Source organism: Harpia harpyja, chromosome 2 (assembly GCF_026419915.1).
Source record: "Harpia harpyja isolate bHarHar1 chromosome 2, bHarHar1 primary haplotype, whole genome shotgun sequence".
Classification (NCBI taxonomy): Eukaryota; Metazoa; Chordata; class Aves; order Accipitriformes; family Accipitridae; genus Harpia; species Harpia harpyja.
The window spans coordinates 39,530,614-39,556,739 of NC_068941.1; the positions used below are offsets into that span (position 1 = coordinate 39,530,614).

Consider the following 26,126-nt stretch of genomic DNA (forward strand, 5'->3'; position numbering starts at 1 on the left):
CACTTAACATTAAGAAAAGAGATTTAATTGAGCTATCAATTAACCCCTCCTCCCATGTCTTGCAATACCTGGCAAGAGACTTACTAACAGGAATCCCCAGAGGGCACTTACCTTCCAAGACTCACATTCACAGTTACCAAGCCAATCACACTGTCTTACTTGCTAGTGTAATTAAAAAGAGTACAACTCCACTTTTATTAAGTAAAGTAGACCCTCATGTGAAATGCTCACATTATTTTAAAGTTTTATGGCAGCTGTAATTAAGTCAAAGCAGGTACTGTGCATTTCAAGGAAGATCACTGTACACAAGATGGCAATCACTGTCAACCCATATACCTACAATTAATGCTAAAGCAGGTATTTTTGCCTGCAGCCTTCTTGAAAATGTGTTGCCTGGGAATACAAGAAATGCATTTTTTACATTTAAAAACTGTACATACAGCAGTTCGATACTATTTTCATTGAGCCTTAGGTATTTTCACACTGCTTTTTTACCAACAGCTGATTTGATGATCCCTGTTCAAGGTCAGCCGCCTTGGACTTGCTGCCCCTTGTTCACCTGCACAAACAAAATGGGCCCCAAGGAATCACCAGAGCTGCAGGCTGCTGAGCTGCTTCTACTGAAATCAGAAAATTGGTTTCAACAAATTGTCCACAGGCAACATGGGAGCGCTGGCTCCAAGCACCATCAGTTTCCCTTCCTATCTTGCTAAAGAGTCTTCAGCAGCTCTTAGATGGTAATGCTGCCACAGCCTCAGAAGAAAGCTGCATTTTCAGATTGAAGTTATGAATTCCCCATTTTATGGGCAACTTTAAACTGAGGGATCTTATGTAAGGATCTTGTATCATCCATTATCTGTATGATCAATAACAGCTGCAGGAACTGTTTTAAGAACTAATATTGCCTGTTCTTGCCTTCTACTACGAAAATCTCTATATAATGCTATCTGATAACAATCTTAATGTGTTTCATTCTCAAGTTGTCATCTTGAAGGCTATTAAAATCAACAAACAACAATCTTACCAAATATATGATGTCTCATTGTACATCTAATTTACAAGACCATACAGTGATTTAGAATTACCATCATTTCATTTCGTCTTATTGCGAGAATGCACTTCCCATATAAAGAGGCAACACCCTGATTTTGAGAGACAGCTCTGGCCTTGACATATTGTGGCTACTCTCATGTTCAGAAGGTCCCCACATGGATACGCACCAGTAAGGGCGATTCTTACACAAACAGTCAAACAAGTATGACTTGGCAGAAAATACCTAAAGACACCCGTATGTTCATTGTTAACTCTTCTACAACACCCTGCTGACGAATGATGTCAAAAAAAAAAAAAAAAAAAAAAAAAAAAAGGAGGGAGGAGGAGAGATTTTAAAATGTTTCATGTAGACTTTAATATACGGGACTTCTTTACCTTGGACTTCTTTACCTTGTCTATAATTATCTTCAGGTTTGGTAGATTTGGAAATTGCATGTATGCAGCAAACTCCAATCTAACTTTTGTCAAACAAAACCTTTATTCTAATTAGACCATACTGCCTGTAGAGAGCAGCAGCAATAAAAATAGTATCTTAAACTTTTGTAGTTTGTCTTACAAGCTCCCTTCAAAACAGTGTTTCACCTCCTCTGAATTAAGGGAAGAGCAGAGAGGTTTCTAATCGCAGAAGGGACCTTTGTTTCACAGTTTTGCATAAAACTGTTTTGAAAGGTGTCCTGACTCCTGGCAAGATGACTATTTGAATATGGCATACTAAGGAAAAAAAACTCTGAGCAGGCAACAACTCTCTCTTCACTGGGTTAGAATTTATGATATAATCTTTCTTTCCAATCACAATAGTCTGTTCCTGCCTGATGCTGCTCTCTTACAGACTTCTAAAATGAACTGCGTCAATCATAAGTGTACATCAGGAAGACATTCCGGATGTGGTGGAATACCTCCTGTTGCCACTTTATCATTCTGATGAATGGGGTAAGAAAACAAGTCGCAACATCACAATCTTAAGAGACATTCCTGAACTTTTCCACTGTGGAAATGATCAGGCTTTTCCTTTGCTGCTCAGGTACCAATTTGCATTCTAATTTTAAGCAGTGTGCCCATCTTACACCTTCATTTTTAGACTAGGTCGTAAGCTTTCTTGGGAAAATCTCTCATTGACATTTGTTTGTATAGTGCCAACACTGGACATATCATCATATACAAAAAAATTTCTTCTAGAAACACAGATTTCAAATAACTCAAAATAATTCTTTTATATTCATGCTACAATGCTCTTGCACACGAGGTACTACAGAAATAAAGGTTCCTAACCTCAGCTAGAGAATGATGCTCTTAATGAGCAGGAAAGGGGCTGTGCTTCTGTTCATCAGCCACATGGCTTGTCAGCTTCAGCCACCCAAATTGTGCAACTTCCTTGGTCATTTTATAGCAGTACTGAGTTATTTAATTTCATGGTTCATAATTACGCTTTAGGGACAAACTTATAGATGCTGCTCCAGGAAAACAAGTTACGTCGGTCTGTTGACTGTAGATGAGCTAGCTGCAACAAGTTTGAACTCGAGAGATAAATAAGTACAGGGATGAAAGGCTTAAACTACTTTTCTTATGTAAAAAACAAAAAAAACCACCCCAAAAACCAAACCACAAAACCCAATTCCTAAGGACAAGTATTACAAAATGCTTAAGGAAGACATTTGTCACTCCACTGTGTTTCCAGTGGTAATTTAAGTGCTTCATCTTCAGAACACAGCCGGTAGTACTTAATTAGATTGCTGAACAGGATAGACTTAGTATAGTAAAATTCAGAAAAACATCACATCACAAATTTCACATAGTGCTTTCTAACAGCTAACGACAGGGAAAAATGAACTGAACAGCTCACCAATTCAGAATCTGCAAATCACTCAGTATCTTAATTTAGAGCTCTGGTGTATCAGATGATCTCTTTGAGGAAAAAAAAATATCCACTGTTTTGAGCTGTAAATGAGTGAAGACAAAACCAGCTTGATTTCACCTACACAGTAGTGCTAGGGCAGAGCATCATTAGGCGAGAATGAAGATTACATAAAAAACAAGACAGAAATGTTTGCATTCCTTTTCATTCCATCACTTGGCAGAAGGAGAACAAAGTAGTCTGCATTAAAAAGAAATTTTTCATTGCAATTGAATACCTTTCAGAAATTTTTTCAGGTATTATACCACCTGGGTTATGGTATGAAGTCCAGAGCCGGTCAGATATCAGGAATGGCATAGCTCCTAGAAGTATTTAGAAATGTGTACCAGCTACAAAGCATTGCTTTGTGGATCACAGATTGAAGGAACATTCCTCTCTGCATTCAACTGTGCAGAAACCACAGTTGGAATGTTTTTCTCAAATTATTGCTGGACACCTCCAGACCAGGCAGATGTTCATAAACTGGAGGAAAAGATAAGAATGTAAAATAAAGGTGAAATGGAAAGAATTAATAAAATGGCTGGAGAGTTAAAAAGCACAGGAAGAGCAGAATAAAAATACTGCAAATACACTGATGGAATAAGCCCTCATTTGGAAAAGGTTTACTTGGGTCACAGACCAGGACTCTTCTACTCCTGATCTCCAGTGAGTATACAAATCTGTTCCTTCTCAGAGGGCTGTAATGTCCAAACTACTGACTACTAAATGTTTCACCAGTAGATCTGACCTTTGAGAGACAATACAAATTTCTGACTGTATCTCTGAACCTCAAGACTGTGTGACACGGCTTAGCATCAGGTCTACACATTAACATTGTGACCCTGTTGTACTGCAAGTTGGGCTAAGTGTTGACAAATAAGGGGCAGGAGATTTAGGAGAGAAGAGCTTTTTCAAACACATAGATGCCTGGGGTAGGGAAGGACAGAAAAGATGATGAGCATCATCTTGCAGAGAGGTAGACAAAGAAATAACCAGAGTGTCTCTGTCTCTTAGAGGTTAAAAGAAGGAAGAATAGGAAATGAGTGCTTTCACTTTTCTGCTCAGGAACTCCTCCTGCTAGCATAGAAACAGTGCCACCACAGAGAAGGTAGGTATGTGGAGGCAAACAAGATATACCCAAAAGCAGAAGAGGGTAAAGGGCAAAGATATCTTTCCTGACAGGAGAGAAAACATGCAGGCACTGCAGGACCACACAAGAAAAGACAGTTTCATCTGCAGAGGCAGGCTTAAGATGGATATTTGAAGATGACCATGTAAAAGCCTTATTAAATCCCAAAAGAAAAACCCAGTCTCCCTGCCCGGCAGGTTTCTCCAGACAACGACACTTGACTTTCAAAATTATGGAGATGATTATCTTTGACACCAGGAAGGCAAATCCTTAATCCATGTAGATAGCTCTGAAAGCTATTCTCTTAACAGTAGCTATATAAAAAAGAAAATAACTCAAATTGATTACTTCAGAGAAAAGGAAACAAAGTCAAACCTGAAAGAGCATCGTTACCTGGCAGATAAAGGGCTAAAGGAAAGGCCAGAAGAAAAAGAGATACTGTGAGACAGAAGGCAGCAACCATGTTCGGAATGAACTTTAAAAGCAAAGATCAATCTGATTCACAAGAAAAAGCAGGTATGAAGCTTAGTTCCCTAATAGCTCCATACTAAGTTGCTGCCGTTACTTTCAGAGACTGACCTAGAAGCAGAGACTAAGAGGGAAATGGTAGAAGGCTGGGAGAGACACTTAAATCTTTAAATGGGAACACCACCTTGACCTCTGATCTTGTGAAATCTTTGGATTTCACAAACAGCAGGTCCCATAAATGGGGCTCTAGAGATCCTTGACCTCTTCCTAAACAAGAGTTAAAATGCAACACCTTCCACCCCCCAACTCTTCTGTATTTGCATGCATCTTAACCTACTACCCATTTGGTAACATAGTTCCACAGAGGATGTGTCAGAAAAGCTGAGCAACACCCCTCTCAAACCTGTGGTATTCTCAGTAAACAGTTCCTTACAAGAATCTCTTCCATTTCTACATGTGGATGATGAAGGTTTGGCTATGGATGGAACTGCAATATGAAAAAGAAATTTTGGAGCTTCTACCATGAACCAGCATTTGCAGTTTTCCTGGATTCAGAAGCACAGAATAGATCTCTGGCAGCGCTCAACGGCATGGGGAGATGGACTTTGAGATGGGTTATCAGAGAGGCAGACGAGTATACACTGTTTCTTTGTGATAGATGCTGGCAGCTGAGGGAGTAGTGGCTTGCTGAGCTACATGAAGATGAAATGACAGTAAAGACCCACTCTCTTCTCCTAAGGGAATGCTGCTAATGTTGTTTAACACTGAAAGGAGATGTATACTGCCTTGAAAGATATGGCAGAACACTACATAGGAATTACTTACAGTATCATTGTGTCCAGGATGGCCATTTTTGTTGCTTCTTTTCATCACCTGGAATCTGTCAGAAATGCAAGTCAAAAATGGACAAGTCTGAGGTGAGGCACTGAGGCATGACTGGCTCTTGCTGGGGCAAAGGCAAGAAGAAGAAACTGCCCCTGTAATGTTATTAATTAAAGTCATCAGAGGGTATTCAAACCTGTAGTACTCCAAGGAGCAGCTGGCAACACCTGCCAGCTAGAACACAAACTCATCTGGGCTGGAGGACTGAGCACACAGGCATGCAGGATTTTCTCATGTCAACAGCTGGAACTTTTATTTGTTAAATCACACACTGGAAGCTGTGATTCAAGTTTAGTGCATGGGGAAGAACAGATGCTACTGCTGCTAGTCTGAGCAATGGGGCACGGGTAGCCAAGTTTCTGCAGAGTTTTTGAAAGCAGCTTAGTGCCAGCCAGCACAGTCCGCAGCCCAAGTCTTAACCCATCAATCTTGTCAAATTGCAAGCTGCAAATACTTATCACTCCAGGAGAGTGGGATGAGACAACTTTCTCCCCTCTTCCAGCACAAATACATAAGTCTTTATCTGTCCTGTCAGCCAGTGTCAGAAGCTATAGAATCCTGTTCTTTAATTATTTGCTCAGGCTGCTGTTCCTTCTTTTTAATGAAATATTTTGGTGTTGCTCTGGCAGCAAAAAAAAGTGTTAACAAGAGGCTCCTCTCCAACCAGGCATGCCAGATGACTGGGGGAGGCCTGCATACAACAATCTGAAGAAGATGCACGCTGGAACACCAGAGAACCAAAACTCTGCTGGTTTTTGCCATCTCAGTCTCTTCTTTTTCCACTTGCTGTCAAAATCTTTTTCCTACTACAGTCAGCTAACAACCTTTTATTCCCTTTTCTTTTTATATCTCTTATTATTTTTACCACTTGTCCCACTCCATCGTTATATATTTATTTTGCTTTTCCTCCTTCCCCTTCCGACTAGAAACTTTCCAGGCTTCAGTCCACAAGATTTTCACATTATTAAAAAAGAAGAAAAGCTTCTCAGAATATATTAATTTGACTGTTCCCTCTGCTAAAATGACATTCAGACCAGCACTTCACTCATTCTATTGAAAGCAGGGTCAGAACAAACTCTGTTAGGAACAACGCTTGCAAACTGATTGCATTTCAGGTCCAGTGCTCGGTGTGAAAAAAATATTTATGCCTTGTATTTTGGAATGAAATTAAAACACAAAATATAAAATAATTCACAAAATTAAATATACGAAATATTCTCTTTGTATTACAGTGATAATTTGCAAATTTTAGAATTTAATGCCTTTATAATTGAATCAAGTAGACTTCACTGTTCCTTTGAAGAAAAGCCTTGCAAAATACAGGGAAAAAAGCAGAGAATTTATCTTGTACTTCCTTTTAGTATGTTTCAAAATTGAGATGTATGGTTATTAGAATATGAATATTCTAAAGAATTTAATCTGTAAGAAGTAAGTCTCTTTTATAGGTGTATTGTATTACTTAGAAAAGACTCACCAAATAACCTCAATTTTCTTGTTCATCAATGACACATCCATCATCAATTACAATGTCCTATTTTGGCATTTTCCTCCCCTTTTATTGTTCATCTGCTGCCTGCTCAGTCAACTTACACAACAGTTTTAGAAATGGTTATGTAAATACACTTCTCCTTGCACATAAGTATTTGTAGTTCTTTTCGTTTAGAACTAAACTGATCACTCTAAATTATCCATACAACCTATGAAGTCAATGATGGGGTTGTATTAGCAAATGATAATTGATGTGCTGAGAGAAATCAGAGAGGCAGCAAGAGCAGAAAACAGAACAGCTTTGGGTGACTTAACAGGTGGAATGTTTGGATGGTATCGGGGATTGTTTTACAAAGAAATTGGCTAGGGAGACCAGGAGTAAATGCAACTGCTGAGCTGGTACCAATTAACAACCAACAGCTGGTGCAAAACTTTGCAGCAGAAGTTGCTCTTTAACAGCGACTATAACGTACTTGGATTCCACTTCTCTACAGAGAAGAGTGCTTGCTAAAATAATCCATCACAACTGCCAAACCTTCAGAAAGTGGAGCTATGAAAAAAATTGTTAAGTTTTTTAACAGTAAGCTAAAAGCGGTAGCTAAGAGAATTAAGTCCTTACAGGCAGCATAAAGACTACAAACAGAGACAACACTGGAAATGCCATGCTAATGCATACCTTCTATGAGGAAGGGCTTGATAAAGTGAAAGAAGCCAGTGTGACTAACAGCAAGCTAAAAGAGATTACTAGAATTAAGAAGGCATCATTCCAAAAGCTGAAATTACAAGCTGAAGAAAATCACAAGGACCATAAACTCCAGCAAATTAAAGGTAAAAATACAATTAGACACGCAAAAACAGTTTAAGCAGTGACTAGTGAAAGGAATTCAAACCAGCCATAAATCCTTCTTGCAACCCACCAAGAGCACAAAATCCACCAGACAGTCCAGTTGGGCAAGGTGATGCTAGGGCAAGGAATGGACCTCTCCAGGCGACAAGTCGTTGTGGAGGAACTAAAAGAACTCTTTGCATGGTATACGTCTTAGAAGAAACAAGTAATTCTCATACCAGGACCCTGGCGAGTGAGCATGTGCGTATTTGGGAGCATGGTGAAGCTTGGCAAAGGATCTGTCTGAAACTAAATTAAGCATAAAAGAGGTAATGATACCCATAATCAAAATGAACACCAACAAATTGCCAGGATGGGACTGCATTCACTCAAGAGAGCACTAGAGAATGAAACAGATGAATTATTAGTGGTATGTGACCTTCACTTAAGATTATCTTGGTACATGAAGACCCGAAAGCTGCAAACCAATCATTAAAACATGTTTTGGGGAACTACAGGCCTGTAATTTTGATGTCTGTACCAGGAAAAATACAATATAATAACAGCTGGAATTAGTGGATACCTGGATAAACATGATCTGCTTGGGAACAGTCAAATAGTGTTAAGGGAAGTCCCACCTTTAAAACTTGGAGTTTTCTGAAGCAGTCAACAAGCACGTGCATAAGGGTAATCCAACTGATACAGTCTATATGGGTACTCAACAAGTTTTTAACTGAATCCTCACCAATGGTTTTTAAGAAAGATGATATTAGGTCCCGAGATGGTTGCATGATAGGATGCAGAGATGGGAAACAGAGTGTATAACTAAATGACAGGACTAACAACAGAGGGAGGCCACAAAGTATTCTAATACCACATTCAAAAGTGAAAATCAGTAAGAAAGCAGAACGGTTTACTTCTCAGTACCTCTCATGCTCACATGCAGGGATTTTGAGAGGGAAGTGACACCAAGGATAGAAATGGCACCTACAGTATTCACTATAGTCAACCATATACAGAAATCAAATGCATACAGTCCATGGATTGAGCTGCACATTTCAACTCAAACATAACCTCAGAAGCTCTGAGAAGGAAAGGAGTCCACTCTCGAGATCACAGTAGAAGAAACATCAGCAGTACTCGACTTCTGGATGCTCTGTGAGCTGACAGAGCTCCAGCATTAGTCCAGACCACAGCATTTAGTTAATGTGCATAAAATATTAAATGGCAGCTCTGCCCAAATATGCCAGTTTGACTTGTTTTCTCTTGACAGTAGATAGATGATAGCCTAATGAAAGAAGCCGTCCCCTGTGTGAAGCTAATCATCAAGGGGAAACAGTTCAGGTATAAAAAAAACCCCACACCTTTAATACATTTGAAGGTTTCCTGAAGAGCACATTGATTAAGACCTAACAAATGAGATTTCCTGATTTTTAGAGAACAATAGAGAGAATGACTACAGAATAAACAATATCTTTCCAGTCCTTCAAGTGGACAATTTCTATTTGTGGATATGATAGACTACACTTCAAGTAATTTCTGAAGAAAATGGAAACAGGTGAAGGGATGCTCACCTAAACTTTTGGGGGAAAATAAACTTAAGATCTCATAATAGAAACTTAGAGCAGCTATCAGTTTTACATTTTATTCAGAAAGTATCACCTTTGGCCATAGAGGGTCTTAAGTGACACCAGGGATAGAAATTAAGCCATCTACACTGTACAAAGTCAGGGGAGGGATTCTTGTGTTATTCACTTTGACCATGCTTGGCTGATGAAATAATGGGATCACAGCATAAGAAAAAGCATAACTTGTCACTATTTCTGACATGCATGAATCCTGGGAAATGTCTTTTTAAACAAACAAAATCGTGTTTTAAAGGCAAAATACAGTTGTGGCCATTTTTAAATGTTCTTTTTATGTGTGTACTGCATTGGCACTTCTGCCCCAGGCACATCACAAACATTATGGCACTTGCTTTGTACCCGTTTTGTAATGTTGGACATGTCACCTCTTTCACAGTCTTCCACTACTTAAATCCAGGAAGGACCCTTAATTTTGCATGCAGACTTTGATTTAAAATATTTAACTCAATTACAGAGAAGTATAGCTATAACCGAAGAGAGTACAAAAATGTGTGCATCTGATCTACAGGCACATATTCACTAAGGGAAGAGTTGCTTAGAAGGACTTTAGTCCATCTATTTACCTCCATCGGTCCTCCTAATTATAGCATACACAGGGATAGGCTCTAAGGTTGTGAAGCCCTTCATCCAAATCCAAGTTGGGAGTATGGACCACACAAATATATTACTGTGGGGCGCCAAGGTATCACAGAATAACTGAGGTTGGAAGTGAGCTCTGAAGATCAACTTGTAGTCCAACCCCCAGCTGCCCCTTTTCACTCGGTTTACTCAGGTACTGTGAATGACTTCACATCTGAGGTGGGATAATAGCATATATAGGTCAGTTGCCATGGAGCAGCTGGCTTTTGATGACAAGTTCTCCCACAACGGTATACATGCCCATACCCAATATGGGTCACTGGTGAGGCTGCAGAAGAAGCACAAGCAATTGTAGCACTTGCAGAACACAGCAGTCATTGAACATAGTAAACAAGGATCTTAAATCCCAAATTTTTAAAGCCATAAGCTCTCAGCATAACATTTTTGTTTTAAACAGAAATAGATGTGTTCTCCATCCTCCCTCAATCCCCAGAAAATCAGCTTGCAGAAACAGGGGAGTGCTGGCTCCTATCTTCCCCTACGCAAGTACACTACCTAGCTATATCTCTAAGATATACACACACATATATAAGTACAAACAGCTAGGTATATATAAAAGTGTATATTAATGTATATGTGAGTATATATAGGGATATATATACCTATATACTTTTAATTTTTTATCTCTCTCTCTCTCAACATACACATTCACACCCCTAGATACACCTTTGATACATATGCATTTCATGAAATACATCCATGATCAGTGTCAAAGACTACAGTGTTTAGAAATGATCAGTCATGGCCAAATTTACACTACCAAATATGAACTAACAGAGTACACTACTATTGCTTTTTTGGTAACTGCAGTTCCAAAAGCTGTAACCATGCATCATGAAACTTCTGCCTAATCTTTGCAGGACCACAAATGAAGAGCCCCAAATCTGTGCATTTCCCACCCACAAAAGTGGTTTTATAGTACTTCACCAAAACCAGACTGAAATTTTATGCTAGCAGCAAGTGGGCAGATTCAGCAAGGGCTAGTCTACCCAGTTATTCTGGAACAACTGTTTTGGATTTACTCCATGTGGAGCTGCCTTTTTTTCTGAAATAAAATGGCATTTTCTAGTTAAACAATTTTTTAATGTATTTTTTTAAATTTTTACTAGACTAATCGGGGAGAAAACACTTGTTCTTAACCATGAATACACATAGTCAACTGTTAATCTGGTTTCAACCTATGATTCCTTTGCTCCTCTCCTCTGCACAAGTTATTTATTGTAGATAAGCCTTGAGACTAGAGAGTTTTGATATATCTACAAACACCACAAACAAGCAATGTATACCAGCAGAAAAAGCTCATAAAATTTTGGGGAAGATAAAATGTAAATTGTGACACTAAATAATATATTACATGACAAAAAATATACATATGTGTAGAGTACACACAGAGATTCAGACATATCCTTGGGTATGACAAAAATGCCTTCCCTCAGGTATCTGCTTGCAAGTCTTTTGCTCAAATATGCAGCTTTTGTCTGTAGAAAACTGTGTGTTTTCACAACATTTAAACACTTTTATATGTGAAATGATTTCTTCCAAAAGATGTTCCATACTCATCTGAATATTATCTGCCCACCATAAATTTATAGAACAAACAGACCTATAGGTTTATGTGTTATTAGTTCTCATTTTACTACTGTAGCACAAGAAAAATGCACACAACTGTAAAGGTTTATAGTGTCACTAGCACACAATTTTTTCACAAGTCTTGCAAAACATGGCATTTTTCTTCAACCCCCAGCTCCTAGAGCCAAGATGATTAGAAGAGGATCTAAACCTCTGCTCAAGTCTCTAGGTTTAATAACTGTAAAGAAAAAGCTTGTGAAAACATGGATCGATTGTTCCATACAGACTCAGAAATTGGAAGGCATATGAATTTTCTCCGAACTGCAGGATTTTTCATTAAAATAGTTGAGAACAAGCAGAATTCTGCAACAGGGGCTGGCAAATCCACTTACCAGCAGCAAATTGGAGACTCCCTGGTAAGAGGAGACATAACTCACCTGATCTTGTTAGAATTCAATTTCTACTTATCAGCTCTTTGTTTACAGGCTGATCAAGGCTGATCTCTCAAGAGAGAAAGAAGCAGAGGAAGCAAAAGAAGGAATCTGCAAGCCCATCCAACAGAACATTACTTGGTATCAGAGATGTCCTATAGCAGGAGCTGAGGGGCACTCCATCCTCTCCACAAAATGCACACATGCAAGATCTTGTGCAGTGGTTGCTTCAGGCCAAGGATGCTGGTACCCAGCACCACACTGCAGACCTTCTCAGAGCTGGATTTCTTACATCTGTACCCTGCATCCATGAACCTGGATGATGCCTTGCACAAGAAAAATGAGTGTCTGTATGGCAGGAAGGAATGGGCTGAAGAAACAGCCTCAATCAAACCCAAGAGGCAAGTACATCTCCTATGACTCACAAAGTTTAATGCAAAGGCCTGCTACTGGTATTCTGGATCCAGGGTTGTTTACATCTGGTTTGGAACAACAAAGGCGTTGGAGAGGCATAATACCAAGTATTAAGGACTGGTACTGGGAGCTGTTAAGGACTGAAAACTGGGAATAAACAGAAAAAGGGGCACTAGGAGCCAGAAGACTACAGTGAAATAAAATAAAGTAGGACTATGTGCATGCTAGAAAAGGCCTTTTAATAAATAATTGCTTATTATTTTTTTCCATAGGATCACTGCCTCATCCACAGCGCTGGATGGTCCCGTGCTGGGAAAGAATGGAGATGCATTGTTTGCCGCCTCCCTAGTTCATTTGTTGCAGAAATTTCTACGTTTCTACTTTCTAAGGAATGAGGCAGGGAGGGAAGGCGCAGGAAGGAAAACAATGTAGCTGTGGGGGAACTGCATCCTGTGCTGCCTTCTGGTAGTAATTCCCGCCTCATGCTGAACAAATACCCGAGACCAAGCAGTTCACAGGTAACGCCATGGTATTCTCCGTTTTTCACACAGTTCATACAAAATGTAAATACAAAACACAGCTGCAACAGATCAATGGAATCTACACTTTCAAAATACAAAGCATCCATTTTATTTTACATAAAAATAATTGCTCTGTGCTCCAAAGAGCTCAAAATCTCAGATATTTGCTCTGCTTCGAAGGACATGAACCTTGAGAAAAGGAGCAAAACAAACTGTTTTTTGAGTAACTTCTGTGCAGAGGAGTTGGGTTCCCTTGCACAAAGAGAAGGTTTTATTCAGCCGACACCTGAGTATTTGAGTGTTGGCATGATCTGAGCATGAGTAATGTAGGACAGGAGCAGGATATTATATACCAGCAAAAATCAAGCCTTCAAAACAAAAATCCAACCTCCCATTGCTAACAGCTACCATGTCAACTGGATGCAGTTAACTTTGGAAAGCTGTCAAGAAGTGATGTGCGAAGTCTGCCTTGTAGAGAAGAGTTCTCATCTGAATTGCTAAAACCAATGCTTCCTTATTAGCTCAGATACTTCTGTATTTTAAAAATGGAGGCAACATCAATTTCTCCTGAAACGCTTTTCAAGTGTCCACAACAGCTTTCCAAAGGAAATGAGGGGGCTAAGAGATGGCTTCAACTCAACCTGCAACCATGATACCTTCTAAGCCTGTCTCTTGCCACTAAATACTGGATTAGGTAAACTGTGACTGTTGTAACAAATCAGAAATCCAGCTCCCATGACAAAATAATACAGCTTTAGCTTCCAGTAGCAGACAGGAACCTGTTGTTTTAAAATAGTCAAAAACATTTTTTGAAAATTCACCCACAACTAAGTCTGGAAAAAGACACCCCCAGAGGGGAAAAAAAAAAAATCTGAGGGAAAATAACTGCGGCTGTAAAGCAAATCTCCGGAGCCTGCATACCTTTACGTGGATAGACATGTAAATAGGTGGCTTGGCTTTTTAACAGTGTGAAAGTTCAGTACCATCTGTTAACTTCAATACAATAGCATGTCTTCTAGAAGTCATTACTTCTATAGATTACATAAAGAGCGAACAGTTTGGCAGAGCTCAAGAGGCTGGACACGGTGAAATTTCAGACCCATTGGGAATACACAGGTGCCATGCATTTTGTCTAAGTTCCGTTTTGACAGAGCAAATACTTTGCAAAGCAACCTAAACAGAAGTGATGTAACATGCAAATTTTGTGTTACACACAACACCACATTCTAACAATTCTGTGATTTTTTCAGTCTCCTGTTAAAAAAAAAAAATCAAAGCAGGACTAATTGGCATGAAAAATGACTATTACATTTCAGTTCAGGCATTGCTTTTTAAAGAGCAAATAGGACCATTTTAAAAAAAAAAAACAACAAAAAAAACCAGTTCCTGTGAAATTTTACCCTTGCATAACACTCATTTGCATACACTGTACCGTATAGCTCTGCACTGTATAGCTCAGTACTTGTACACTATTATTTGTGGCCTCATATATGTTCAACAGGCACATAAGCCAATACTTACTCAAAAATCAACCATGACCTAGCTCAATGAAATAGCTGCTTCTCTGAGATACTATTGTTGATTTTTCCTTGGTCATCAAAACAAAATCCCACAAATTACCTAGATCCTTGGTATGCAGGAATGCTTTAGCTGATGTATAAAACTGCTCTTTCTTTTGCACACACTCCTTCATTTTTCACTCCAGAAAAAAACTGCTAGAGTAGCAACCGAAAATGAATTCTCTCTTCAGGCAACAGCTGAAGAGCTTCAGTAATGTGAACGTTTCCACAATGGTCATAGTCTAACTGTGACTTGGAAGGAAGAAGAAAGTTCAGTTTTCACTCCTATTCAGCCTTTGACCTACCTCTCTGCTAAATAAACAGATGGAGCAATGGTTATCAGCACCAGCTGTAACTGTTTTAGCAGCATGGACTCCTGTCCAGTAGGAATCAGACTCTGGGTATCAATACTTTTCAAAAAGGCTGCAAGCAGCACACAGAATGCAGTAAGTCTTTGTTATTTCCAACCCGAGCTGGTTTCAAACCAGCGAGCTACTGTCAGTTTTCCACCCCTTTTATCTGTTCTATGAAGCACAACCTCACAGCAGATGTGGTGTTTGGGAAATCCAGGAACTCCAGATGTTAGCATGCATGTGACACAGAAGAGATCCCCAAGGGAAAAAAAAAAAAAAAGGTAAAGTGCATACAGCAATGAAATATCCTGACTATTCTGCTATTCAGTTCCAGTGCAATGGGTGTTAGATGACAACTGTTGGAAAGTCACATCCCAAAGTACGAAAAAACCACTACCACCACCTGCTATACAGAAAAAATAATCACCCATTCAGTACTGGGACTCAGTTTCCTCACCTACAAAGCTGAATGTTTCCCTTATCAGAGTAGTGCTGAACTCAGAAACATGCAAGGCCAAGGAATGCACAAACTGGACAAACGTGTACACAAGAGTTTGTGGATATGTCTGTACTGCAGAATAAGCATGATGCTGCTGAGAACCTCAGGCCACTCCACAGAGTCTGCACTTCCCAGCCCTAACAGCTGCGTTAAGTCTGTAGCCTTACACTGTGTTAAGTTTGAGGCTTGAAAACTCAAGGGATCTGCAAAAAATAACTATGAAAAGCATCAAGGAATGCAAAAACCAGCTTCCAAAATGGACAAATTCTCAGCTAGTGTAAATCAACATAGGTCAACTGGAGGCAGCTACACCAGCAAAGACTTTCATTTACAAGAATGCTGTGCTGTAGGATGAAAAGTTCACTTAATTTGCAGCACAGCTTAGAATGATTAAACCCCAAGTGATCTTGCACTAGTACAGGACCTGAACGCTTTGCCTTACAAATGAAATACTTAACAGTTATACAGCACACTTGCTACAGAGAATTACTTCACCTTAAACAGTTTATACACATATGGTGGGGAAAAAAAAATACATCTGGTAGACATAATTTTAAAAAAGCTAATTAATATCAATGGCAAGCCATCTTAAAAGGAGTTTTAATAACCAGTGCATTTACCAACAGTTAAACACACAGAAAAATTATCAAAGTGTCCACACTGATTAGCTTTCACTGCAATATGCTTTCTGACCTTTGGGCATACATTTTCAAACTAATTCAGAGGCTGCAATAATACACAAATATTTTCTGCTAGCTTAATATGAATTTTAAAAGCTTTTTTAAATTTTTTTATTCCTATTTTAGAGTGATAAATGTTCTAGATAACCTATCTGCAAGGGCTTATTCCTCTCCATATTGACAGAAATCACAACTCTGTCTTTGACCTTAAATCAATAGTGATGGGGACTCAATTACTCAGTAATGCACTGCTGTATACCACCATGCTTAATTATAACAACACAGTGCACTATTAATACCTAAATACAATCTAATTTGAATGGTAAAGGCTTAAAAAAAGAAAAGGGAAATGAAGGACTCTGGACAATATGTTTAATCGTAAAATATGTGGAGTATTTCATCAGTTCCGACACAACTGAACTAAATAAAGCCCTTGTTCATTTTCCTGTCCTCAAATCATAAAATTAATTGTTTTAAAAACCTAGAAGATTCATAAACTTTCAATCAGTGATAAATGTAAACAAGTGAAAAACTGGCTGGGTTTTCTTTCACATAGTAGGTATCATAGGCATTACAACTGAGAAAACATTTTAAAATGTGCATTAAAAATAGGAATGTTTTCACAATGGAGCTACATTTTTTATAATCACCAACAATATGTCTTTTAATAAAAAGGCAGCGTAAACTGGCCTATCTTCATTGATTTCAGTGGAACTGGGCTGTTCCACCACAGCTCCAGAATAGGCAGAGGTTTATACTATGCTCCAACACACTCCACCAAAAATAAAGAAAACTATAAAGGAACACACTCCCATGCTTTCCTCTCCAAGACTGAGATGTACTGTTACACATGAGAGACGTTTTTAAGAGATGCAGATTAAGAACATTCTGGTACACAGTAAAATAAATAAATAAATAAAAATAACCAACATTTGTAAATCCAACAGTCTAGACAGACCATCATCTTGATGTCTAAAACATTAAAAATCATAGGATCTACTTCTCACTCCGTATGTTCTTCCCTCCTCCAGTTTCAGCCTAATCCTTAATTTAACTCATTCAAACATCCCTGCCAGAGAAAGTCAAAACAAAAATGTCAAATTTAAGAAAACGCAGAAGGTGTTAAGTGCCAGTCTACGTGGCAGGGCATTACGACCTAAGCCGAATACCAACCACCACACCCAGACAATGTTCAAATACAAATAATAACTTTCCTCCCTTAGTTATTTTATTCATCTGCAACAGTACATGATGTTTTTCTTATAAAAGGTCTTAAGACTTCACTTTACATGTACACCAGGGTCTCACATTTAAAAGAAAAGACACACACAAAATCCATGTCCACCGACTGTCGATCTGACACAACTGTCAGCGTCAAGTACAACAGCAGCATTTAATTTTACAGTGAAAAGACATCACGGGTTTTCCCCCCATACACTCTTTTGGTTTATACATCTATGCTTCCCAGTATGGCTAAATTGGCCTTTCTTGAATAACAGAAATATAAAGCAGATATTAACTTACCTTACGCCCATCACTTGCATGGCAATTCACATTTAAAGGAGTCAATAAAGCCATCAGTTTTTCTTCATTACCACTCCTGTAAAAGGAGAGGAGAGTATTACGGAAAGGGGAAAAAAAAAGACAGAGCTCTTTGCAAAACATTTGCTAAGGAGCTGGATATCAAAGTATAGTATACTGAAATTTGTACTCTGCCAGGGAGAACATCAGATGGCTAAAGGGTCTTCCGACCATTTCAAAACCAAGGGTAAATACAGGAAAGAATATTAAATTTGCAGTTAAGTATATTACAAAAGATCATGCAAAACCATCTCTTAATTTCTCTTCTTAACCTCATCTTATATTTCCTTTATCTAATTTTACAGATCCTCTGAAAGCCATTTGCTGAATTAAATGTTTTGAATTAAATACGTTTTCACAGCATATGGCCCATAACGTTTGAAACAACTACATACCAATATCCAGAAATTTTTTAGAAGGGTTAACAGTCTATATAAAACAGTCTTATGCTGTCAGAAGGAAGGATGAAAGCATCTTTGGAATACATGACTGAACTTTACACCTTTTGTATAGGGTTCCTTACGCTCTGTTCTGATAAAGCCTATTTTCAAAATATATCCTAAGGTTGCAGTAAAAACCAAAAGAAAAAAAAATTCCAATATTTAAATTGCCCCTAAAAAGAACAGTCACAAAACGATAAAGAGGATTTAAGCAGCTTAAAGCAAAAACTCAATATTAACCTTATAACCACCATAGTGGGGGATTTCAATTACATAAACAGGCTTTTCCATTTGTACCAGACTGTAAAGTCCGAAGAGATTTATGCTAATGAAGTGGTTTGTTTGCATCACTCCATGGAAAGGCAATGGCAAAACATTACTGTTTTAAAAATCCCTTTTCCTCTCCTGCTTCCACCCCCAAAATATGCTTTATATTCTAAGCAGCACTCACCTAGCAGCTTCCAGGAGTTCGTCCTTCTTGTATTCACCTAAATGATTGCAAAATATCATGCTGTTAGCATTTGGCAGAAGACAGATTAAGAAATGCAGTAGGAAGCAAATACAGAATTAAAACAGAGAAGAGGAGAAAAAAGCCCACACCCCGCTGGGTGATGGAGCTGTGACGTTAGCCAGCTTGTGGAGGCAGCATCACCAGTACCTTGGAGACGGGCAGCAAATTGACGCATCTTCTTGTCCAATCCTCAGATGGAAAGGCTTTCTTTGGACGACCAATGACTGCAAAATCTTGTGTCCAGAAACACAGTCCCGCTGATAACAGCATGTCAGCTGAAGACAATGTCCCCACCCCCTGCCCTATTCAGTATGTCACATTATACTTGGGAAGCATAATAAATTCCGAGACAAAAGCGAGGCAGTGCGGCTTTTTAAAAGCTACAAATTACCCATCTCCAAAGCTCTTACCTGCCTATTTGAATGGTAATCTTAGACTTCACCAAGTTCTTCAGAAGAACAGTGATTATTTAAAAAATTCCAAATATTATATCATCAGCCACTTTCCAAGAAAATACACATTTGAAATAAAAAGCACAGACAAGAGAATGAACTCTCCAAGAGATTTTGTTACGAGACTCTGAGATTAGAGATAACCACAAGTAATGTTAAAGCAACATTTACATTTGAAATTCTGAGTTACAATAGACAACTCAGGAGGGTCGTTGCATCACAGGATTAAAATTAGATGTGATTGTCTTAAAAAGAGCATGGAACAAGATGACCTGTGGAAGTAAGACAGTATTCCACAAAGCTGAATCATGATGACACTGTGCAATACAAAGGTAAGGGAATTTCAATTCAGAAATTAGAAAAATAGCTTTTCAGCATCTTTACGAAGTCACAGAGCAGAGGGTACCCTAAGAGCCAAAAGATGCAGGGCTTAGAAAAACATACCGTATACCACCTGCCAGAGAATTAAAGCTTCTAACCACAACACTAAGAAAAAAGAGGAAGACGAAGCTGTCCTGCAAGAAAGAAAAAAACCTTTGTGCTGCCTCCTATGTGTATTTGTAATAAGACTCCAGTGAAACTCTCATTACAGGCAAGGAAAGCCGTCAGGCCAGGGGAGATGCAGGTAAACTGGAAGGTTCCTCTGGAAACGATACCCTCCAGCAAAGAACTTCTCCAGGCTGTGGGAAGAGGGTTAGAGTCCTCATCCATCGCAAACAGCTTGGTACTCCCCCCACCACAGCTCCTCCAGTTATCAGCAGAGGAGGACAAAAACCACAACAAAACCAGCCCTTTCCAGGGCCTTAAGGGGCCCTCTTTAGTTCAGCATCCTGCCTCCACCCAAGGATAAGGAGGAAGCGGGCGAGTACAGGCAGCCATGCACCTCCCACCCCATCCCCTTGGCTGCAGCTGAGGAATTCTGACAAAGGCAGTATCTCCATCTCACCACACTGGTGAATATTCCTTTCACAAGTGTGTTTAATTGCTTTCTGAAACGTATTCAGCTTTGGGAATTCACAAGAACCTGCAGCAAGGAGCTCCACCACACAACTGCCTCTCAAATGACGGGTCTCTTAATGGAGCGGTTCTGTGTTGCAGAACCCCAGCAACAGAGCAGGTGAGTTCAACACAAAGGTGAAGAACTGAAATTGGCATTTCAAACATAGGCCATGAAGGTTAATTTAGCTTTTGGAAGAATTTATACATATATACAAAACTTGATCATGAAACAAGTGGAGTGACACAAAAATATGATTGCCTTTGTCTTGCTGCCACTCTCCAACTTTATCAGAGGGGGATCCTGCTCACCATAGGCAATTGCCTTTTCAAGCCATGGTACATGTTCTTCTTTTTTTTATTTTAATGAAGATAAAATACTGGGCACAATCCTGAGTGTTTCAAATCAATGGTGAGTGAAAAGCTCTGGCCATCATGTGAGGAGGAAAAAAAAAAAGACACTTTATTACTACTGCCTTACTTGTGCAACAATCTCAAACCGCTGGATTTCCTGCAGGAGGGTTATTGGCCTGTATTATATCAACACTTTAGGGACCTAATCAGATTAAAAGACCTGTTTGCACATTCTGGTTTGGCAGTGCATATAGCAGTTCTAACCAGGCTTTTGAATAGTATTAGGTTAGACAAGTGTAATAACATTTTTCTTTCATGCTCAGCAAGTTGGTACTTTAAAACACAAAAGCCCTTTCCTCAAGTACCTTGATTAGCAAAAGCATTACTGACCAACAGAAATGGCAGGCTGTGGCCTTGATTTAGAAATGTCCTACTGTATGCCTAAGTAAATCAGTTACTTTTATTAAGTGGTACTTCAAAAAAAAAAAAAAAAAAGATATTTACAGATACCACTGAAATTCATACAAGCAATTCTTGAAATTTGTCACAGCTCTCCCACACTGTGATATGGATTAGGAAAATATTATCTTGTAATTGGCTAGCTTTATTACTCTCAAAGGGCCATCATATTTTGCAAAGCAACACCTAAAGTTATACAGACGCTTACAGCACACCATCAGGTTTGCTAAAAAAGGTCAAGTGCACTCCACAGGGCTCTGCTCTCCTGGCTAGGAAGGGGATGAAGGGGAACCCCTTGGCCACTTGAGCAAACGGTGGGATGCCACTGAGCTGAGAGAGGGCTGGCTGATGGCATTTGGGAGAACTGGGTGGCACTGCCCGCAGGACCGGCTGCTGCTGGCACAGGCTGCATTCCCACCAGAGGGCTCTGCCAACACAGCTAAAGCTGCTTGGCTACGAAGCATATCAAAGGCCATCCTGCAGCATTTGGCCACAGCTACCTAATAAAATATTCATTTGCAAAGCATTTGAAAACAAACCATGCGTGCTTGTGGCAAAGACGAATTTCAAGTTCTGAGCTGAAGTACAGGAATACAGACCATCAACCTCACATAATACTTCTGTTCAAAGAATGTCAAACTGTTTGACTTGAACCAAGCTAATAACATCACTTAAAGAGCTCCTTTGGGCAGGTTAGGATTTATAGTTTTGCAAAAGGGCATCTGCAGAACAAAGCACAGGTAACAGCCTGAATTACTCTTCCAAATCTCTTAGCAGTTGCTAGCTTTGAGAGAAAAACATCCTTCCAATCACAATGTCAATACAGAAGATTTTTGGCAGCAATATTTTGGATAGCACAAAGCTTGTCTGCCACAGGTGTGAAAGTTAATATTGTTAGACCTTGCCACAGAAGTCCAAATACAAGGCTGCAAACAATTTTCATCTATTTGCTATACAGCCCTTCCACCATATCTCAGTTCAACCTGTCCTTTCTGTGTTTCATGGTAAGCCCAAACAACACACGGCCACACGACCAGACACATCCTGCCACACTAGGTAGGTGAGAACTTGCCAGGCATGCCTCCCTTCTCCTTACAAGAAAGCCCAGAGTGACAGCCCAGAAAAGCTGCCACTTCTTGGCCCAGCAGCCCACGAGGGGAGCACTGGACTTGCTCACCTTCGCATGCTGGGTAGCCCAGAGACAGTCAGCCTGGGAATTTCTGAAGGCAAGGACAGAAAGGGTGTGAAATGGGGAGCAGGGAGAGCTATACCAAAGCAGTGTCCCTGTTCCTATCTTGTCAGACAAAAGCTGGTAGGTAAGCAGAAACTGCTCAGTGTCCGGTGTTCACTGCATCTAATCAAGTCCATTGCTTACAGCTTGCTCAGCATCCTTTAAACCATGAAGTTCTCTACTTGCTCCCAGATCACACCACTGCTGCTCCATTTATGGTGGAACTAGGAGGTCACCACTGGTAACCACAGACAATCAGTGTTTCAAAACACAGCCACCACCAGGCAGCTAACTAGTCCTATCTCTGTCCCCTCCCAGGAGAAAACCATTTATCTCCAAGACCTCTGATCAGCTGCTGCGAACTACAGTGACCACAGCTCCCCTTGCTATGCAGCCACTGCTGCACCTGGCCTTAGCTGAATTTTGCAGTAGCTGATTAGCAGCAAATGCTTAATAACTATCAGACATCAGCAGCCACTTACACCCAGTGGTTAAGCAGATCAGTAGCTGGAAGCTCAACTGAGATCTCAATGGAAGACAGGAGACTTTGCCTTGCACTGAGACAACATGCTGATGAGCAGCCACTTTGAATCGAACTGCAGCAGATGAAAGTAACTGAAAGGGCAGAGTACTGAACTGGGGACATACACAGACATACGCAGGAACATTGTGTTTGGGAGAATGAAAGAGAGGCGTGCACCAACAGTGACAGGCTGAAATCTTTATGGGCTCCTAATGTGTTCCTTTCATTTATGCTTTCCAGCTTAATGATAAAAACTGCAGCCAGAAAAGCACAACCAGCCTGTTGCAGCTAGTCTCCACGAACCCTGCTCCACCATCAACCTGTTCTTCCTGCTTCACATCTTCAGGGTGCCATCTTCCTATTTTTGTGGTTATTAGTGCCACATGATTGATTATGTGGTGTTACACTGGGTCACACTAAAAATCTAAGTGTGGCATAACTCAATTTTGTTATTAAAGAGTTACAAGGAATAATCAGTCAATCCACTTCTAGCTTTAATTTACTAGATGAATCTGTGAAACATGACCATCATATACGCATGTGAGACAAAAGAAAAATATCCCAAATTCTGGAGAAAACTAACATAATGAATAAATCCTACAGTGTACTTCTACAGACAAATAACCCTGTTTCACTCTCTCCCAGAAGTGTTGAAATTTCATCCGAATACTGCAAGCTGAAAAGCCTATCTGAATGTATGGCATAAACCAACAGTGCTTTTTCAATGCATCTACAGTAAGAAACAAGGTGAATTGCTCCTCTCTCTCTCTTCCCCTACATGTCAGCTAATACAGAAACCAGCCAGAGCCAAAATGTCAACCTGGACAAAGCAGTTTATGTGTTATCATACTATCACGTGTTGGTTTTCCACAGTGAGGACAATTCCCTAAAAATTAATGTCACGCATTAAACCAAGCCATTATTATCCAACAGAATGGCAGAAAATAATGGGGAAAAAAATGGATGAAAGTATTTTCAACCAAACTGAAAAACTAAGGAGGATGAACAAGTTTCATCATATGGAATCAGAGTTACAAATTTAAATCCCCAGACTACTGATAAACAGTGAAAAATTTTACACTAGTCAATGGTACCCTGCTTCTGAGATATGTGACAAAAGGATGTAGGCCTGATAAATGTGCAACCATGGCCACAGGCTGGGGCAAGAAAATTCATTAATATCACAGAATCACAGAATGGTTGAGGTTGAAGGGAACTCTGGAGGTCCTCTTGTCCAACCCTTCTACTCAAGCAGGGCCACCTAGAGCAGCTTGCCCAGGACTGTGTCCAGGCAGCTTTTCAATCTCGCCAAGGATGGAGACTCCACAACCTCTCCAGGCAACCTGGTCGCAGTGCTTGGTCCCACTGCGCTTGACTCATTAACTTTCCAGGTGGCGATCTCTTCAGGACCTCCTGTTTCTTTCTTGGCAGCTGCAGGCCTAGCAGCACTGGAAGTAACGGGTAAAATCTTGCTCCATTAGAAAACATGGCAGCTCTACATTTGACTTTGACCATGTGCAGACTACAGCTTGTTATTGGCTGCCTACCCTGAAAAACCTGAACTACCACTTTTAAAAATACAGGTCCCACGCCAAGATTGACAAGATATTCATGAACAGCCCAGCAGATTTTTTTCAAATAAGTATTCACAATTACCCAGCAACACAGTGGACGTGGGCTCTCTGGCACAGCAGTAGAGACAGTGGGTATCAGAATCTCTCTTTTTTCCTTGTTTAAGTGTTTCTGGTGCCTTTCTAACGAGGTACTCTGCTAGCACAGGAATGCATGGGGCTACTGGGAAAACAGCACCAGAGTCCTGATGCAGCTGGGGGGCTGGGAACTTGTTTTTCCATCAGATTTGTTGCTTCATCCCGCTCAGCCTCTGGCCACCCAAACGGGTCCCTGAGAATAAAGAGCCTAAGCAAGATGGTGCAGAGAGGAGGGAGGGGAAATGGGGACTCCGCATTTGAGTTGGCATTGCTACAAAGCAAGCAATCTATGGACCAGAATCCAGAGTCTAGCAAAGAAATAAAACACTGTAGAGATAAATTAAAATATACCTTTTCTCTGACCCTCCAGGACTTTACAGATCTAGGAGCAAGCAATGAGCACAGATCCACATATGCCAACCTTTTTAATCCACTGTGATCTTTGGAGTAATATTTAAGTATTAAAACAAATATTCAAGTTATAATCAGAGCAGGCAGCTTGTGACAGACTACTAGGGTTGTGGGGTTTGGGTTTTTTTTGGGGGGGGGGAGTGGGGTGTTTGGTTTTTTTTTGTTTTGGGGTTTTTTGGTTTATTTTAAAACATCATTCTTCTAGCAAATTCAAATTTTATTTTCAATGTGGTTGCTTTTGGAAGGGTCCAATCACACCATTAAAATACTTATCAATTCCTTCTTCCCCATTTAACTTTTTTTTTTTTTTTGAAGTAAAGCAACAGGTAAGACTAAAATATTAAGTTAAATCTGAGCAATATATTTTACCATCTAAAAAGCACAAGGTTGTGGGAATAACCTCCCAACACAGCAAAAAAATTTCAACAATAAAAAAAAAGGTATGTTGAAATAATATCCTTTGGGAAAAGGCATTTATAACTAAGAAGTACAAGAAACACATGAGAAGGAAGAGGAACAAAAATAATAATTTCAGACTTCATTATTATACTCCCTTACTTCCCACTTGCTTAGGGTTAATTTCGTTATGCCTCTTACACTTCTCTGCATTTCTCCACTCCACTGTTTCTCACAAGTAAATGGGCTGATTTTATAAGCTAATAGGCTCAACCAGGAACACAGCAAGACCCTAATTTTTAAGCTCTTGTCACAGATGAAAAACACTGAAGCAACTCTACTATATGGAAGAGTGACAGAAAAGCAACTCAGGAGATAATGTCTTCAAGAACAAGTTGCAGACAGGGGGGAATGTTATCAAGGAGGAAAGGTTTGGTACCTTGACTCTGCCTCTTCTGTTGAAGATGAGTCAGGAACTGTGCATGCGGATTCAAATTAGCCATTTGTAATAGAAATTTAAAAACTGAAAATGGCTCAGCTAATAGCGAAGTGTTTTTAGGGACATGTTTTAAAGTGGGGTGGGAATTAAAGAAATAAGCAAACATTACTCACTTTTGGCCACAACTCTACCAAACCACTGAGCTAGCAGCATCCTACCTGGAATAACTTTCAGTTAGGTGGACAGAGCTTGAATCCAGAGCATTCCTGATTTAGTCTTCCAGAAACAGAAAGCTAGATCTTTTCTAAGGCTTGGCAGGAAGCAGCACATTGGGAAATCTGCAGCTTTGTATAGCGCAGATTGGCAAAACCTCTGCTATGGTCTTAAGTGATGGAAGAGGTTCTTGTCTATTAAGCCACCAATTCAAAGCACATATATTACATAAGCACATATAAGATACAGCGGTTATTAAATACCATCTTCATATCTAAGTATAAATTGCGTGTACATTATAGGTTTTGGTCACTAAAAAGGATTAGGTGGTATATCAAAACGGGTCTTCAGTGCATGTGCAAT

The 26,126-nt window shown here is 39.7% G+C and overlaps 2 protein-coding genes across 5 annotated transcripts in view; both read right to left on the reverse strand.

The window, feature by feature from the left end:
- Positions 1 to 26,126, reverse strand: part of SARAF (store-operated calcium entry associated regulatory factor) — a 299,073-nt gene that overhangs the window by 250,395 nt on the left and 22,552 nt on the right. The gene's annotated exons all lie outside the window — the stretch shown is intronic.
- The window catches only part of TNKS (tankyrase), a 147,847-nt gene that overhangs the window by 50,531 nt on the left and 71,190 nt on the right, over positions 1 to 26,126 (reverse strand). For 2 of the 3 annotated variants that reach the window (XM_052776663.1, XM_052776658.1), the window contains exons 4-5: positions 18,521 to 18,557; positions 17,573 to 17,648 (exon numbers count right to left, since the gene is read on the reverse strand). In XM_052776663.1, the coding sequence (XP_052632623.1) occupies positions 17,573 to 17,648; positions 18,521 to 18,557 (113 nt within the window). Of the gene's footprint in view, positions 1 to 17,572; positions 17,649 to 18,520; positions 18,558 to 18,727; positions 18,790 to 26,126 lie in introns of those variants that run through there. The other variant, XM_052776673.1, reaches the window with a different exon arrangement.